We start from the raw sequence: 18,149 nt of genomic DNA, 5'->3' as shown, positions 1-18,149 counted from the left end.
TGGCAGTGCTGAATTCCATTTAGAATTTATTTCTTATGAAGATGTTCATTGAAAGGCCCTAATTTGCATACATTTGAAATGTATTCATAAGGAAAATAATGAAGCTAAGCTATTTAAATTTGTACATACTATAGGAACCCAAGAAGTAATTTTACAAATATAGAATATTTGGAAATGTCAGCTAACCTTAACCCCTATGCCATGGTAGCACGGATTTTGGAATAGATTGTGTGATTTCACTCGTAACACTATTTCTCCGAAACTACTGAATGAATTTGGCTCAACCTTATCAGGCACCTAGAGCACTTTATGAAGCTGTTGTGTGCTACTATGAAGTGTGGTCTTACATAGTTAATTGCTATTTATGCCTTAAATTGTAAGATGTGACTTAAGGAGGTGGAAATCCGAGGGCAGGCCAGAGGCCCCAACGAAGCAGTCACTGGCTGGGGTTGAAACAGAAGGAGAAATTATGGGCTGCCCAATGCACAAAGCCAGGTGTGATCGGCATGTGGCGAGCCAGCCTCCGGCGAGGTTGTCATGTGAGAAAAGTGCACAACCCTCACTTGAGACCTGGCTGCCCAACTGATCATGTGTAACAGTATCGTAGGCACAAGGTGACCATCACATCCAAACTAATTGGTTTTCTTAAGACTGCACAGCTGTTTACTTGAGTTTTCTTTGGATTGTGTAAAATGCTCTTACTATCACAAATATAACAGTAGGTTCTTCTGTTGGTGTTTACGATATGATTTTAACCAATGTTCAACTTATTTCAAATGATTGATAACCATTCAAATTTTAAAATGGTCGTCTTCCACTTGGAGGTGAAAACTCCCACGTTTTTTTTGTAATCAGATATTTAGGTACAAATTATCCCTACAAATGAATACAATTATCAATTCCTAATTAGCATTTCATTTAGTTATTCATTTAATGACACAGGATGGTACTTTGAGCTTTTGAATTATTTAACAGATTGACGTCATTTCCACAACCTGATTTGTGGAGAAACTTTCACACTGTATCAGTTAGGGTTAAATTACTTGTTGCTACTTGTGGTGAATTAATCAGTGCAATAATTAGCCACTGGGAGTCTCTTATCACCTTGCTTAGTTGAATCCAGATTTTGACTTTTTTTTCTGAGGTCAAAAGTTCTACTTCCACCTCTTAAATATTTGAAAGTCTATCGGATGGAGTCATGTGTGCAGGTAGCATGCAAATCGTTTGGTACGTGTTTCTTTTGCGTTTGATCATGCAGAGTTTCCAACCAATATTCTTGAGGCAGGATTACTCAAGCAAAACAACAATGGATCCTAAACACTTTGCAACATCAGATCAGATGATGTCAAATCAAAAGCCGTTGACAGTTTCAAGGAATGTTAAAGCAGCACTGGGCAAGAATTCGACCTTAATAAAAAATGTTCACAACTCTTTTGATGAAACATTAACTTACAAGTAGTTGAATGGGACTTTTGTCATGCCCTGGGGGGGACTGTTTCGCTTTTACTGGCAATAGGCAACTTTGAGGATGATGGGAGCAACCCTGGCACACAAAAAAAAAATAGAAATGTCCTGAATTTCTTTACGGCATACTCACTTCCTCCTTTCGCTATAAGGACGGAAGTCGATTCGAACGTCTACTCCCTATTACTGGTGTCATGGCAGAATCCCCAAAACAAACAAAAAAACAAAAGTATTGTTTGAACAAAATTAGATTCATTACCTTACCACTATTCATCCTTCACACGACCACTGGAAATAGAAATGTAATTCAGTCCAACTTGCAGGCCAGCGAGAGCTCAGGATTTCGTGACACTACGCACATGGGAAATGCGGTTGACTTTTGTCAAAACACTACCGATTTTGTCCACATGGCGCCGCCATAATCAACAAAAACTGACATATGACACAGTGTTGCTTTAAAAAGTTCTTCTGTCTTTCCTGGGCAAAAGTTGTGCTGCCGATATGACACACAAGGTACCTTGTGTAGACGGGATCAAAGGAAATTTTTTGGGCAGCACTCTACCAGTTGTAATTTTCAACTGATTGTGTTCCATTGCACAGGGACAGTACCACACACTGTGTAAACTAATCAACATTTGTGTGGTCTGTGACACCTGTTCAACCTCCGTAATGGTTCACGAAAGCTTTTGACATTGACATGTCAAGCAAAATTTTAGAGGAAGGAATTTTAAAGGAATGATCGATGAGGACCCATATCAGTCAAAAGATTGCAAAACAGGCATAGGCATGAGAAGGTGATAAAAATGGTCGTACCCGTAAAGCCATCATCGCACCAGCATTGATACGAGTTGACTAAATCCTGGCAGCTTCCTCCATGCTGACATGGAGCAGACACACACTCGTCCACATTGAGAGAGCAGTTGTCTCCTGTAACAGCAACATACAGTCTGTGTCCACATCGCATTGCTGACTTAATGTTAACGGACGGGGGGGGGGGGGGGGGGGGGGGGGCTGGTTGGTGCTTACCTGTGAATCCAGGTCGACAGTGACAGATGAATCCAGCTGCTTCTTCATAGGAAAAATTGGCTGCTGTGAGTTCAGGGAGTGCACCATAGTTCTCAACATCTGAGCGCTGGAAGCATTGGCCGTCGTTTTCACAGGGGCGCTGCTCACACTCATCTTCATCCACCTGGCAGTTCTCACCCTTGTAGCCTGAAAAGACGGAGATTAATTCATTTACAATACCATGCTGACTTCCTGTGTAGAGATATATCTTATTGAATATAAAGAATAGTTTCACACAATCAGCCTGTTTATTTACTGCTGAATGAGATTTATGTAAATGTGTGTGTATTTCTGTATTACTGTGCGAATTAGTTGCGTCAACGGGTACTATTATGTGTTATCCAAATTAGACTCGTAGTTTGCAAGGTGGAATTACGCAAACACATTTGCATTCATCTCTATTGACATGTTTTTTTTAATTAATAATCTTAGCCGGATGACTACATTGCTGTTTCCATACAATCGCACAATCGTGTTCTTTTGACCACTTTGAACCCCAAGTATTTAATTCCATTGTTGATTTAGATTTATGCGTGGGAAACAGCCAAACTGCAGAGGTTTTAGGCCATATTAGCTAGAATCCTTTAATTCGCACGCCACATTGTGATTTTGTGCCGTAGATGTGCGGTGGAATTTATAGTCACTTTAGTCAACTTTATTGTGGGTTTATAACAAGTGAATCGGTCTGCAGTATAATGAAATATGTGGAGGAGAAAATGTGTGTAAATTGAAGGTTTTGCTTTCTTAACAAATCAGAGTTAATATTGTGGAAAGTCGTATACCTGGCCAACAGAGGCATTTGTACTGGTTGATCCCTTCCAAGCAAGTGCCTCCATGCTGGCATGGACCCGAAGCACATTCAGGAATATCCTCCTCACAATTGTGACCTTCAAAGCCTGTCCCCTCGCAGTCACACTTATATCTAAGGGAAGTGCAAGACACATACGTGTTGACATTGCTAGTGGGATCTAAACCTAAACCTAAATGTATACACATTATGATCATGTGTGTCCTAATACCCAGGGCTACTCACTTTTGCTTTGGTAGAGCAGATTACCATCAAATAAAGTACAAAAGTATTCAGCAAATGGACCAAAATATGGAGAACAACCCTTAACACATTTCATTTTATTAAAGTAATGACTGTGCATGTTCTTTATGGACTTTCTTATGCACTAGGGCACAATCATGTTTCATCAAAAAGGGACTTTGAAGAAATGTTCCCACAGATTTGGATCAAAATGCCTTGGTAAAACTGAGGAGCATTTAACTGATAGATTCAAGTGTGTCCCCAGACACACTTTGCATGACGCTCCTCTTTCGCACTCTCTGACTACGTTGATCTGTGTTAGGTATTCCCAGCACCTCTAGTCATCCAATGACTCATTGAAATGGCAGAGAGAAATTAGGTTAATTCTTATCCCCGATGAACTCTACACTGTGGCCTGTGTAGAACCACACTAGCGCAACACTTGATTAGCATGAAAAGGGGAGTATGTGGAATATACTGAATAGGGACGTAACGGTTCATCAAAAATCGAATTAATATTGATTTAAACTGCTTAAAATATGCATCGATGTAAAAAATAAAAGAATCGACATTGAAATGTACCCAAAAGGATTCGTAATGATAAAAGTCAAATCTATTGTACATTTATTTATTTTTATGTTCAGTTCAGGTACTAACAAAACACTGATAAGAATACAAAAATGTAGTTAAGCAGTCAAAAGTATTATTTCATTTTCATGTTTTTTTTTGTAAGTTAGACAAAGTGCAGATGTTAAAATTAAAACATCTTTTGGTTTTAAAATGAGTCATTCATATTGTTTTTTTATTATTAAATCGGGGACTGATAATCGAAAATTTAATCGAATTGCGACTTGTGTGAATCGTGACATCCCTAATACTGAATATGACTGACCATCAAATTTTGTTCGTAAGATTATAAATATTACCATATGAAAGTCATGCAGTGTTAAAGACACAACATACACTAAGAGTTCCACATGAAGATTTTTATAGCTCTTTTTCTGAATAGATCAATCGAATTTTGGAGTACATGCTGAATTGATTCCCTGTCACTTTCACATGAATTATGAATGGGGCCAATTTATCCATGCCATCGGAAAGAAAAAAAGTCAGTCATGTGAACCACTGCACTACCAATGACCCCAGTCGATGGTGTTCCCCATCTATTATTGTGACAGTTTAAGTAGTATAAAACCTTTTGAATTATTTGGATTCCTGCATAATTTGCTCATAAACTAAAACTATACATCAACAAACCCACATATTGCTGAGATTGCACTTGAATACAGATGACCCCGTATACCCCTGTAGTTTTGTTGAATAAAGAAGACCCAAGAAGTTTTTGTAATGAATGAAATTGTATGTTGTGTGTGTTTAAGTAGACCCTACCTGTTGACACCATCAATGCACCTGCCATCATTCAGACATGGCATGCTTGCACATTCATCAATGTTGACCTCACAGTCTTGACCCTGGAAGCCGTCCATACACTCACACGTGTACATGGCAACATAGTCTTGGCAGGTAGCGCCGTTCTGGCAGGGTTGTACTTCGCACTCATCAACCTCTACTTCGCAGTTAATCCCTAAAGATATGACAGTGGGCTAAAATGTGAGATTGGTAACATACTTCATTTATCTTCACACAGACATTCAGAAAAATAACAGAGGGGACCAGCACCACAGTGCGTTCCACCACTCAAACAGTGTGTGTGTGCGGGTGGGTGTGTGTGTGTGTGGGGGTGTGCGTGTGTGTGTGTGTGTGTGTGTGTATTGTACATATATATTGTGATATACAAGGTCTTGGTAATAGCAGAGTGTTGAACTCATGTTTGCCCTACCTTTGAAGCCTTCAATACAATCACAACTGTAATTGTCCACTTCGTCCGAACATGTGCCGTTATTTTGACATGGTTGCGAGGCACACTCATTTATGTCCAAGTCACAGTGGAAGCCTTGAAATCCAGGCACGCAGAAACACTGGTAGGCATTGACGCCATCTTTACAGATGGCGCCATTTTGGCAGGGCGCAGACTCGCATTCATTGATGTTTTCTTCACAGTTGGCCCCTTGGTATCCAGCGTCACACTGACAATGATGTCCAAAATCAGGAATGTCTATACAAGTTCCACTATTGTGGCATGTTTCCTCTGAGCAAGTGGTGACATTAGTCTCACAGTAATCACCTCCAAATCCATGAGGACAGTGGCATGAATAAGCATCGATTCTGTTGACACAGTAAGACTTGATACCTTTGCAGGGGTTGCTTTCACACTCATCTACATCCTGGGTGCAGTTGAGGCCTGTGAAGCCATCCGGACAGTGGCATGTGAAATTGCCAGTTCCGGGACTGCTGGTGCAGTTGGTGCAAGGTGCCGAGAAGCAAGCGTCATACAGCTCATCGCAGTGTTTGCCCATGTACCACACTGGTCCTTTGGGACAAAGGCACACATAGTCACCCAGATGTTCGAGACACGTGGCGCCATTGTTACAAGGTGATGAGAGACACTTGTCTGCTGCCGCTGTACACAGAAGACCTGCAATTGAAATGACATCAAAATGATGAGGATCCAATAGCTCAGTTTTGTATGCAATGAGACATCACGGAGAGTGAGTGATGCGCTACGGACAATAGTTTCTATGCAGAGCAGAATTGGGAGAATTTTGCGAATCACTTTTTAAAACAGACATGAATCAGTAGTCTTAAATGAGCATTGTGAACTGAGGGCAGGGTGAGGAGTGTTATGTACGTAACACAGTACATCTGCTGGGTTATACATATGCTTGCTGGTTGGGTTAACATGAAACTATGTTACCAGCTGTGACGTCAAAATAAAATTAGTGTGTGGAGTTTCACTATTGCACACAAAAACACACAAAATAAAACCAATTTTTGGTTCTGTACAGTACGCAAACACACCCAAAAATACCGCTAAACTAATTTCAGAAGCACATTCCAGCTTCAGCATGTTTAATCAGATAATTGCAACTACATGTAACCAGTGACTAATGGCATATATTTTCCTGCTTGCAAGAAATTATTGGAATTTTAACAAAATGTTTTCACTTTCCAAAAATAACAATGCTCAATTTTGATTGATACAGTAAGGGAAGCATTCATTTTACAAATATATAAAACATGTAAATCCTGTGTTTGTAGCCTGTTCAGGGTGGCTGAAAATCCCCCCTACATGTTTTGATTATGAGGGAAACCTGAATCAAAAGGGGAAATTTTGCTTTGTTGCAGCAGTAACCGACCACTCATTCATTATGCCACATATCCCTGGGTACAATGTGGCCTTCCAACTGCAGCCATACAAAAAGTTGCACTAATAAGAAGAATGTTAATTGTGTTGGATTTAGCAAAGTTGTGTTATTTAGTTTATTTAATTATGACGTGTTATTACAAATTATGAAGTGTTAAGAATGCTAATGGACCTAAGCGCTGCTTTTGATACAGTAGATCACCAAATTTTATTAAACAGACTTAAAAACCTGGTGGGCATCTCTGGTACTGCTTTTAACTGGTTTTATTCCTATCTCACAGACAGAAGTTTCTTCGTAAGCATGGATACTTGTTCCTCCAAAACCCATACAATTAAATGTGGGGTTCCCCAAGGTTCAATTTTAGGCCCAATACTTTTTAATCTTTATTTGCTTTATATGCTCCCACTTGGGGACGTCATCAGAAGACACGGCATCAGTTTCCGCAGTTACGCTGATGACACACAGCTGTACATTAGCGTGTCTCCAGATGTCGCAGGACCTATTGATACTCTTTTAAATTGTATTTTAGATGTTGAAGTCGTGGATGGCAGAGAATTTCCTTCAGCTCAATCAGGAAAAAACCGAGGTTTTAGTTATCGGCCCTGAAGGTCAGAGAGAGAAACCTTAACCAAAACTACAAGATTTTAAACACTCACAATGTGTAAAGAACCTGGGCGTCATTTTTTACTCTGAGCTCAGTTTTATTCCTCACATTAAAAATGTAACCAAGATCGTTTTTAATCATCTTAAGAATATTGCCAGAGTCCGCCCATTTCTCTCTCAGGCTAACACAGAGGTGCTGATGCATGCTTTTATTTCATGTCGTTTAGTGAGAACCAATACGCATGGCGAGGCTGCATTCAGCCATTTTGGTCCTCAACTTTGGAATAGCCTGCCAGAGGACGTCAGGTCCGCAGAGACTGTTGATATTTTTAAGAGGAAGCTCAAGACATACCTTTTAACTTTGGCTTTTAAATAATTGCTCTTAGTCTCTTACTCTCTTATCCAATTTTATTGTTTTCAATATTAGCTCCAGTGTTTCCTCAAGGGGGGCCTCCGCGTCATTCCTCTCAGCGTGGAGGAGCTCCCCCCTTGGGTCCTCTTTCCTCATATGGTTTCTCTGTGCCTTGCCATGTCTCTTTTTGTGTGAGTGCAGGTTTGCTTATGGCAGGCGGGAGCGGGTTTTCCTTTTTATGTTGTATTTTGGTGTTTTAGTGTACAAAACTTTGAGTTGCATTTTGTGTGTGAAAAGTGCTATATAAATAAAATTTGATATGATTTGAAGAATAAATAAATAATAAATAAATAATATAATATAAAAAATATTATATTATATTATATTATATTATATTATATTATATTATATTATATTATATTATATTATATTATATTATATCATATTATAAACAATACTGCATTCTATTTGCATAGGTAATCCATATTCATGTTTGCTGCAAATACCTTGCAAATCAGAAGACTAAAATCTTTGGCAAGCAAAAACTGTAATTACATGTTATGTGCATCTCAACTCAACTTTATTTATAGGAACTTTCAATGTACCAAAGTTCTGTGCACAAAACATTTAAACTGTGCATAGCAGGCATAGGTGAACCAGGCGGTCGCCTAGGGCACCATCTGCTTGGGCACCAAAAGGCTTTAAAAAACAAACAAAACAAAAGAAAAACGCTTGTCATCCTTTACCAACATACATACCAACTTTTCCGTTTCACGTGGGAGACTCCCACCTCCCTATATCACCCTATCTCCCGCAAAGTTCTCGATCAGTCATTTCGCCCGATAATCTCACTATTTTACAGTGAAGTCAACAGTTTACATTGTGGGGAATGTGAGGTGACACGGCTCCTCTTTGCTGAGGGCAGAGACTGCTCACTCGGATTCCCTGTCAGCCAAGCCATCACGCCTCCTCAATGGTAGAAGTTTTTTATAGACCATTGTGACACATAGCTTTTCTCAAAAATCAATGCTGCCACTGGTTGCTATGGAAACCCAGCGACAGTGTCCCAGCAGTGCAAAAGACTTGCATTCCAATTAATAGAGCCATTACGGTCATGGTGGTTGAAAAAATAATGACTTGGAAATATATTAAAATCGCAGCATGGGAATTATGTATATATATATATATATATATATATATATATATTCATTCATTCATTCATTATCCATACCGCTTATCCTCACAAGGGTCGCGGGCGTGCTGGAGCCTATCCCAGCTGTCTTTGGGCAGTAGGCAGGGGACACCCTGAATTGGTTGCCAGCCAATCGCAGGGCACACAGAGACAAACATCCGCACTCACAATCACACCTAGGGGCAATTTAGAGAGTCCAATCAACTTACCATGCATGTTTTTGGAATGTGGGAGGAAACCGGAGTTCCCGGAGGAAACCCACGCAGGCACGGGGAGAACATGCAAACTCCACACAGGGTGGCCGGAGCCGGGATCGAACCCACGACCTCTGAACTGTGAGGCGGACGTGCTAACCAGTCGACCACCGTGCCGCCTATATATATATATATATATATATATATATTTATATATTGGGGTTGTAACGGTATACGTGGGTGTATTAATACGTTTCGGTATGGTATGTTTGGTTCAGTCCACTTGAGTACCGTTTCTGATCAGTTTTTATTATTAGCGCGAGCTTACGCACGGACGCTGTGACTGTTGCTCGCGGGAGAGGAGAGTGGCGGCACAAAAGAGGAGCCAGTACGCCAGAAGCTGTGATAAATTATAAATGCACGGATAAATGGCATTATTATGGCATACGCAAACAAGCCAGCTCGAAGGTCCCCCCGTACACTGAGGTCTCCTGTTTGGGAACATTCTGGCTTTCCTGTTAAAATCGCCGACGTGGATTAGGGGTGGGCGGATTGATCCAAACATCGATATTATCGATACTAAGCAAGTATTTGGATCTGATCGATACTATTGTCCTGGGATCGATACTTCGCTCCTCCACCAATTTCCTCAAAGCGCCGCTCCTCTGCGCAAATAGCACCCCTCCCCCCTCTCTCACCCAGCACCTCCTTTTACTCTCTGAGTCTCTGCCTGAGTGAGTGATTCAGGCACACTTTTAGCCCCTCCCTGGCAGAGAGGGCGACCGGGGAGTGAGAGCGGCCGGAACCTAAAGCAATGGCAGAGCCAAACAAGAAGCGGAGCGCGGTGTGGACTTTTTTTTACAACAGAAAAGGACAGTGCCAAGTGTGATTGTGTAATAAAGTGCTCCGCTATTGTGGTAACACCACAAATTTACATCAACATATAAAAAAAGCTCACCCTACAGAGAGCAACGAGTTGCAAGCGAAGTTGAGGGAAGAAGAGGAGGGGGGGAGATCCCCAAGCCAGAACACCCCCGCGGACACAGAGACAACGTACTCTGGCAGAGGCTTTTCAGCCCAAAATATCAACAATAGTTGTGCTAGTAGAAGTATTTTATTTTTTCTACTGTTAAAGGTTTTTACATTGTATTGTTTACACTATTTGAACTACTGTTTTTTATTTCAAAACATTTTGCAATGAGATGTATTTTAGTTGTCTTGTTGACATTATTTGTACTTTCCCCTGTGTCAAGGCATCGCTGCTTTTTTTGGTTTGACGCTCTTGACTTTTTGTTCTAAAACGTGGGCAGCGTGGGTACCCCTCCGACATCTGTCAATCCGTCTATTTTTGAAGCCAAACCAAACTGTAGTCGTCTATCAGTCAGTCATATTATTTTAACCGCACTTCCGTCAGTAAACAACAAACAGTAAACAAAGGTCCGCCAGTCCGTCAATCGTATCAATTTATTTCTCAAAAATATCCATTGAAAAAAATCTAAGGAAAACTCATAAACGGTAGAAAATTTCATGAAACAAATATTTGACACTCCCCCCCCAAAAAAAGGATCGGAATCGTTACTAACCGGAATCGAATCTCGGAATCGGAATCGCCCAAATTCAAATAATGCCCAACCAATACCACCGAGTCATGCACAGCCGTAAATAATAAACACAATTTTAAAGAATATCCGAGAGTTTCTACTGCACAGTATGTCTTTATAACACCTCATTTGACCCAGCAAATCAAATATAGAACAGACTATATAAGATTATATTCTTTAAATTAAAAATAATTCCAATCAGATGCATTTGTTCTCTCTTGTCGAAACAATAAAAAGAGGAATCTGATCTTTTTGTGTAATCAGGAAATGGATTTGCAGTGTTCAGAGTTACCATTTCACACAGTAGTGAGCTCTTATCCCCAACTCTCCCAAACAGTATGAATGTTTGCGTGTGTAACTTTCATGCAGAACACTGACAGCTGCTATCTTCAGCCATCTAATACGTTAATTTTTGACACCATATGCCTTGACTTTACGTCCAGAGGAAAGCTAGGCTTTTTTCCTTTCATTACCAGATTGGTTCCTAAGCACCTCAAAAGGTCAGAGGCTACAGGTAGCCCCTGCATTAGCCACATGGTAATACAGTTAAAGCTTGGCTCTGATGGTATGGCCGTGAGGCATATTTTGTTTTGTGACAAAATGGTCCAAAATTCTTGCAACAGACCCGTTTTTGTTGAGCAGAACATTTCAGACTGTTAGACTGTCTCTGATGGGACAGCTCGAGGAGCTGCGACACGACACAAGGAGCATCATCGCCAGGGAGCCGAGTGTGTCTCGACACATGGGGTGGAATGAGGGTCGCAAGAGAGATGACTAAATGGGATTGGAAAATTGAACCATTTTTGCTGTATGTGTGTTAATCACTAACGGACTAAATGTCATCTGTTAGAAAACTACGGTTGCTTTATACCTTTCAAACGTATCTTTTTTTATGTGTGTTATTATTTGCTACATTGCAGATACTTATTTTTGCAGGGGCAGATCTTTCCCCTGTGTCAAGGCACCCTCTGACCTCTGTATGAATTCCTTTCCTTGTGTCATTTATGATTATTCTTATGCTGTTTTATTCTTTTACAGGTTCAAGGTTCCTCTTGAATGACCAACAGGTGCATGTTTCTGCAGGAACCTGTGCGCATATGGCGGAAACACAGACAGTTTACTGACAGTTTCAAACTCCCTTGTGAACACTGTTACTGCTTTCCAATGAAACATATGTGCACTTATCAATCAATCACATTTTATTTATATAGCACTTTTCATACATAAAAATGCAACTCAAAGTGCTTTATGCCATGTACACTTTCACAGCGTCTACATTCCAAACATCAGCACAGCTTTTTTTTAATTAACACACACTGGTATATCTACAGGATTTTTATTTCAATAGACACTTGTCAAATTTGACCTGAACAGTATGCAGTGCTTAAAATGGTTCTTGGCAGAGGTTGGTGTCTAGTGCCTTATCCGCTTTTTTTATTTTTATGTATCTATTTATTTATTCATTTTCGAAAAGAGGGATTATGTGATTTGTTTCACAAGTTGCAAAGCCTGCTTTTTTTTTTTTTTAATGATTACAATTTTGCAGGTTTGAATCTCAGCCAGGGCCCTCCAGTGCTGTCTGGAGCGTGCATGTTCTCCACGTGCGTGTGTGAGATTTCTCCAGGTACTCTGGCTTCCTCCCACATTCCAAAAATGAGTATATTACATGAATTTAACTTGCCCATAGGTGTGAATTGTACTGTGATTTTTTTTTGTATTGCACCTGCCTGCAATTGACTGGTTACCAGTGCAGACAGGGTTTACACAGCCTATCGCCAATTGTCAGCTCACCCGTTACCCTGATGAGGACAAGCAGTATAGAAAACCAATGAATTGATGAAAGGATAAAGATAGGCCACAAACTATGCCACTTTTACACTAGGGGTGAGTACTGGCAAGGCAATTGCAATACAGGCACGTATTGAAAAAACGTATTGCAATACAATACGTATCATGATACTTGGGTCACGGGTACGATATTATCACGATATTGCGATATCACGATATTGTGATGTTCTACCCAGTTAATATCAAAATTATATGTAGAGATGAGAAATGAAGTTGCTGTATATGTTAATCAGAAGATATAGATCGAGGACAAATTGAGTTAAAACTATCTGTTTCAAACCATCCTATTTATTATTTGTGTTTTTGCACATTTTCTCTGAAGGAAAAAAAAAGAAAATGGAGTGTTACACACTGCCATCATCATAATGATATTAGAAGCTGAAAAATCGCTATTATATTTGGCGGCCGAAAATCACGATATATTGGCAAATCGATTTATTTCAACACCCCGATTTGGCACATCCCCCATTTCCCATCAGCAAGGTGTTCAACTTCCAAATAGTGGTTAGTTTGTTCTGAAGTTACTATGGAAAGTTCTTCATGGCATAGCTTGCAAGCCATTCATGAAAAAACAGAAAACATGACTTCATTCTGTATCTTCCGATAAACACATACTTTAATGAGTTTCTACTATAATCCCTGTTACTTTCTTCATCTGACGCACCGTCTCACATCAGATCATCCCCTGCACTTCTCATGCAAGATACATCTCAAGACATACGGCTACTAAAATAAAGTTTTCATTTGAGTACTATAAAGGAATGTGTGGGGATGCAATCTTTCACAAGTGAACTGAATGCCACCTTGTGTGTTAATTATCTAGCGGTGAGGGTGTTAAATTGTTTATGTTTCTTTTCCCTCTTATCTCAGCTTGATGCTTTAAAGATGTATCATTTCCTTTGCCTTGCGTCATTTCTTCTCATCTTCCTGAGCCTCCACTTTACTGCTGGGAGATACACATCTTTAAATCATGCTGAAGACCACCCTGCGCACCTGTACAAAGAAGATTCTTTGGCGTAACATATACTTTAAACTGCTCCACTTGCAATGCTGTTGATCTCTACATAGAGGAGAGCTGACAGTGGCTGCAAGGATCTCCTCACTCTACACCCCGTCGTCCAGACCCCGTCAAGCGCTCACACATTCCAAGGAGATGATAACAGCACCTCCTAAACATAGCCCAACCCCCAGAATCACAGAACACGCTGTAGATCATGGTTATGGTGAGACAAGCTTGATCCGTGGCACTGACTGGTACTGACCATATCAGCACAGTGATAACACTGAGCAGACTTGGTCGCAGGTACGTTTGGCGACTGACACTGTCCAGACTACACTGTTTCCTTGCTAGAGATTTACATTGAGCGCGGATCACCACCCACCGCTATGTAGAATGGAACTTTTTCTCCAATTCGGGTATATTTGCAGGTTACCCCAATGTGGACTCAAGTACTGGGTCATTAAAATCAACAGTATTGTAAATGGGAAGAAATGTGAAGTTGGTATCACCTAACTTCTATTTTGCAATGATTTTTTTTCAAGATTTGGGGTCTGCGGTAATGTTGCCTTATACAGTACCACCACATCAGTGAAGCATGGTGGTGGTACGCCCATGGAGTATAAATGTACAGTATAGCTACCATGGGAAGTGGTTCCTGTGTATTTATTGATGGTGTGACTACTAAAAAAAAGCAGAAGGTTGAATTTTGTTATCTATTATCTCTATATCATCTACTCACATTCAGCCAAATGCTTCAGAACTCATTGGATAGCACATCACAGCGCAGATGGACGATGACCCGAAGCATACTGTGAGAGCAACCAAAGAGTATTTTTTAGGCAAAGATGTAGAATTTTATGCAATGGCCATCTGACCTGAGTCCGACTGAGCATGCATTCCACACACTAAAGACAAAACTGAAGGGAAAATGATCCAAGAACAAACAGAAACTTATGCCTGGCACATCATCACCGGGGACGAAATCCGGCGTCTGGTGATGTATATGAGTTACAGACTTCATGATGACATGTTGACTGCAAAGGATTTACAGCCAAGTGACAGAAATTTTGATTTAATATTCATTTGTCCCGTTACCTTTGATCCCTTCAAAACTGGGATGAAATATTACTGCGTTCACTTGATTTGGATGTAACGCTGAAAGTCTGTAGTTAAAGCACAGCTTGTTCTCTTCATTTCAACTCCTGTGTGGAGGTGTTTAGCGCCAAAAAGATGAGAACAGTGTTGATGTCCCAATATTTATGGGCCTGGCTGTAGCTCTATGCATCCATATGCATTCTCAGTTTTCACTGAGCATTTGTCAGACTGAGTGTATGTCTGTAGACATTGGTATATTATAATGAACTAAAATTCCCGGTACCTAGTCACAGCAATGGAATCAGAGTCATGCTGCCGAGGCAGAGGAAACAGTGGTGCTGTGACTCACAGAGAGGGGGAAGCCCCCAGCCAACAAGTTGAGCTCTGAGCCATTTTATTTACCATCAGACGCCGGCAGGTCTTCTGGGTTCAGCTTTGTGCTCCAAAGTCTCCCCAGCAGGTGGCTGCTTTGCTTTATACAAAAATGCCCAAATCCTCTGAATCAGTCACAGTTACACGTTGAGTCAGACAGTGGCATGCATGCTTTTGTTCTCTGTGTAAACTGCATAGTCTATGTAATTCCATATCTAATCTATGTGTCAAATTCAAATACAGCACAAGTGACAGCGTACTGTTAATTCACCTTCAACATTTTCAGTTCTACATACAATATTTTAATTTGGAAAAATATCAATACATTCTGACACTAACTGTTGCTATGTCCATCTGTTCACTCTTTTAGCAATGTATAGATTCGTATAAACATTCTCCTTGGATCCATCAGTATGTTATTTCTTTAATTTTTTTTTTTCAGAACACATTCAACTTGGATTAGTCAGTGTTTTATGCGGAAAGGATCTAATGCACCTGTGCTTGACTGAGTCATCTGCACATGGCAGCCGCAAGAGAGGGAGGTTTTTGTTTTGTAGCTTCTTTCCTCAAGGCTTTTGTTGAATGTAATGCTTCTTTTTTATAATGTGTAGCCTGGCAAACTTTTTCTGCTTTGGTTGTTTTCATATCATTATGATTTTTTACAGTACTCTTCCACACTTTTCTTGGGTTTATTCGTCTTTAATTCCTTCGTAGCTGTGGGTGCCAGGTCACTAGCCATGCGCCTTAATTCCCATCACTACCCAACTTTTAACAATGAGACCAAAAAAAAAAAAAGTGCAGCAGTGCAGCCGGACGCTCAGCTCGTTACCATGGTGATCTTTAACAATGCCACCCGGCTCCCTGCCTTCGATTCGCCAACGTTTAAATGAGCTTCAGACGCCGCACACAAATGAGGGTCACGGGGAAAATGGGTCAGCGTGGTATTCAGAAGGTGGAGGGGTCGCCCAGCAAAGTCCCACCGCCAACCCCCGCACACACTGGTTGAAGTTGTCCAGGGGCAAATATTGCTAATTAAGTTGTATTAGCAAACTAGTTCAGCAAGCACGCGCGTTACTATTTTTATCAGACACGAATCTACAAATGAAAGAATTATAGTACTGTAGTGTGATGCTGCAATGGCTGGGCTGGATCGAGGCAATGCATCACTGACACGCACGATGCTTTAACACATTTGGATTTCTGGTTGTGTAACGTATCTTTGAGTAAAATGTACCAGCTAATATTACTCTCCTAAAGTGACTACAACTCAATTGTTTATTTTCGTGCTAGCATGGAAAAATAAAGTAGATGATGTACAGCCTTACCCAGTTTGAACATCATCATGGTGATCAGCAGTGTCCTCTGATGTCTGGACCAAACTTTTCCTAACTCCATGGCAAAGCAGGCTGCCGAAGTTTCCAGTCAGTGTCGCACTACGCTGTCACTCGTCAGGTTCTCCATCCAGCACATTGCAGCGCTCCATCCATGCTGCTCAAAGTTAGCTGAGAGTGAGGACCACTTCTTCCATGTCTGACCACTTTGGGCACAAGTGTTTGTTGCGCGTTGTATTTGTTTGAGCTATTGGCATGTGTGTGTGCACGAGTAGTCTCTCTGGGGAACAAAGTGGGACAGAGTAAATCAGAATAATCACCCCAGCAGAGAGTGGCTGAAGGAAAACATGAAATGGCACTCAGGACTGAACTCCACCCACTGTTTGAGGATTCAATCAACACAACTTGCACTCTACTACAGTACTTGTACGTCTTCAGATTTCATTCCATTTTTCACCTGTTTGCAATAAAGAACATTAAATGTATGAACAAATCATATGTAGCTTACGTCTAAAAATAATTGCATTCCCTTATGCACAGATACAAATTATATATCAAGTTGTACCGATCCCAAACACTCACCATGTACAATTTAATACATTGAGTAATTGTTGTAAATTGAGGCATGGCAACATAAAGTCATTGCTGCTGAATATAAAGGATGCAAAAACGGTCTGTCCAAATTAAAGCATTAACTATGGAGATTGATTTAAATTTCATAACGCACTAAAAACAATCAACTCAGTTAACTCAGTTTTCTTTATACTTCCTGTAGCAACTGACCTCTGCTCACTGTGCAGTCAAACATCACTTCAGAGTCACTGTCGCAAAGACGGACTTTTACGTAGTTTTACTTTTAAAAAATTGCTTGAAGGCTCATTGGAGAAATCCAAAATAGTTTGCACACTTTGCGCAGCCAGTTTCAAATACCATATTAGTTGTATGTCTTTGGTGTATCGTTCAACTGTTGTATTTTACAGGCAAAGAATCATATTCAAGGATCCAAGAAAGCTATTAGTCTTTGAATCGAAATATACTTTTATTTCTTTAATTCCAAAATTTTACTCAAGTAAATAATGGTTCCAAGTTTAGTAAAAAATTGTAGTTGAAAAATACGATTAATTGCAATTACTCATGGAAATTCTTTTTTTTTAATTAGTTAAAACATTTTAATTGTTTGACAGCACTAATATATATATATATATATATATATATATATATATATATATATATATATATATATATATATATATATATATATATATACATATATATATATATATATACATATATATATATATACATAAAATATATGTGTGTGTGGGGGAGGGGGGGTGTATGCGTGTGCGTGTGTGTGTGTTAAATTGACCAAATTTTGTCATACAACGTTTTTCAGCCCAACACCTGCGATGTACAATATGTATTGTAATACAAAGTAAGCCTCTTTTTGTATGCTGAAAGCATAGTACTACCCATCCATTTTCTACAACTGCTTATCTTTTTCAGGGTCGCAGGGATACTTTCAAAGATGTCCAACATAAATGTCTTTTAAATAATATATAATATTTTCTAAGGATCAAGCTGTTTTCCTCATGGATGTCAGTATGCACTCCTGGCAGTTTTTTGAGGTGATGTGAGCTCACTGATGTCCACTGACATGTTTTTTCTGGTGCGGCAGCTCCCACAGGACCTGGGCCGTGAGCCCAGTTCAATATTATCACTGTAAGAGTGTGAAT

General features: G+C 40.0%; 1 protein-coding gene across 2 annotated transcripts in view; it reads right to left on the bottom strand.

The window, feature by feature from the left end:
* LOC147147945 (protein crumbs homolog 2-like) overlaps positions 1 to 16,678 on the bottom strand; it is a 46,473-nt gene extending 29,795 nt beyond the window's left edge. Inside the window, exons 1-6 of one of the 2 annotated variants that reach the window (XM_086031481.1) lie at positions 16,408 to 16,678; positions 5,400 to 6,095; positions 4,949 to 5,144; positions 3,312 to 3,451; positions 2,491 to 2,676; positions 2,278 to 2,391 (exon numbers count right to left, since the gene is read on the bottom strand). In XM_086031481.1, coding sequence (XP_085887607.1) covers positions 2,278 to 2,391; positions 2,491 to 2,676; positions 3,312 to 3,451; positions 4,949 to 5,144; positions 5,400 to 6,095; positions 16,408 to 16,477 — 1,402 coding nt within the window. In that variant the 5' untranslated portion in view covers positions 16,478 to 16,678. The remainder of the gene's footprint in view (positions 1 to 2,277; positions 2,392 to 2,490; positions 2,677 to 3,311; positions 3,452 to 4,948; positions 5,145 to 5,399; positions 6,096 to 16,407) is intronic. The other variant, XM_086031482.1, reaches the window with a different exon arrangement.
* Between the last annotated feature and the right edge of the window lie 1,471 nt (positions 16,679 to 18,149).

The sequence above is a fragment of the Filicampus tigris genome, chromosome 5 (genome assembly GCF_054856515.1).
Source record: "Filicampus tigris isolate MCC_2025a chromosome 5, RoL_Ftig_1.0, whole genome shotgun sequence".
Lineage (NCBI taxonomy): Eukaryota > Metazoa > Chordata > Actinopteri > Syngnathiformes > Syngnathidae > Filicampus > Filicampus tigris.
This window is presented reverse-complemented; position numbering and strand designations above follow the sequence as displayed.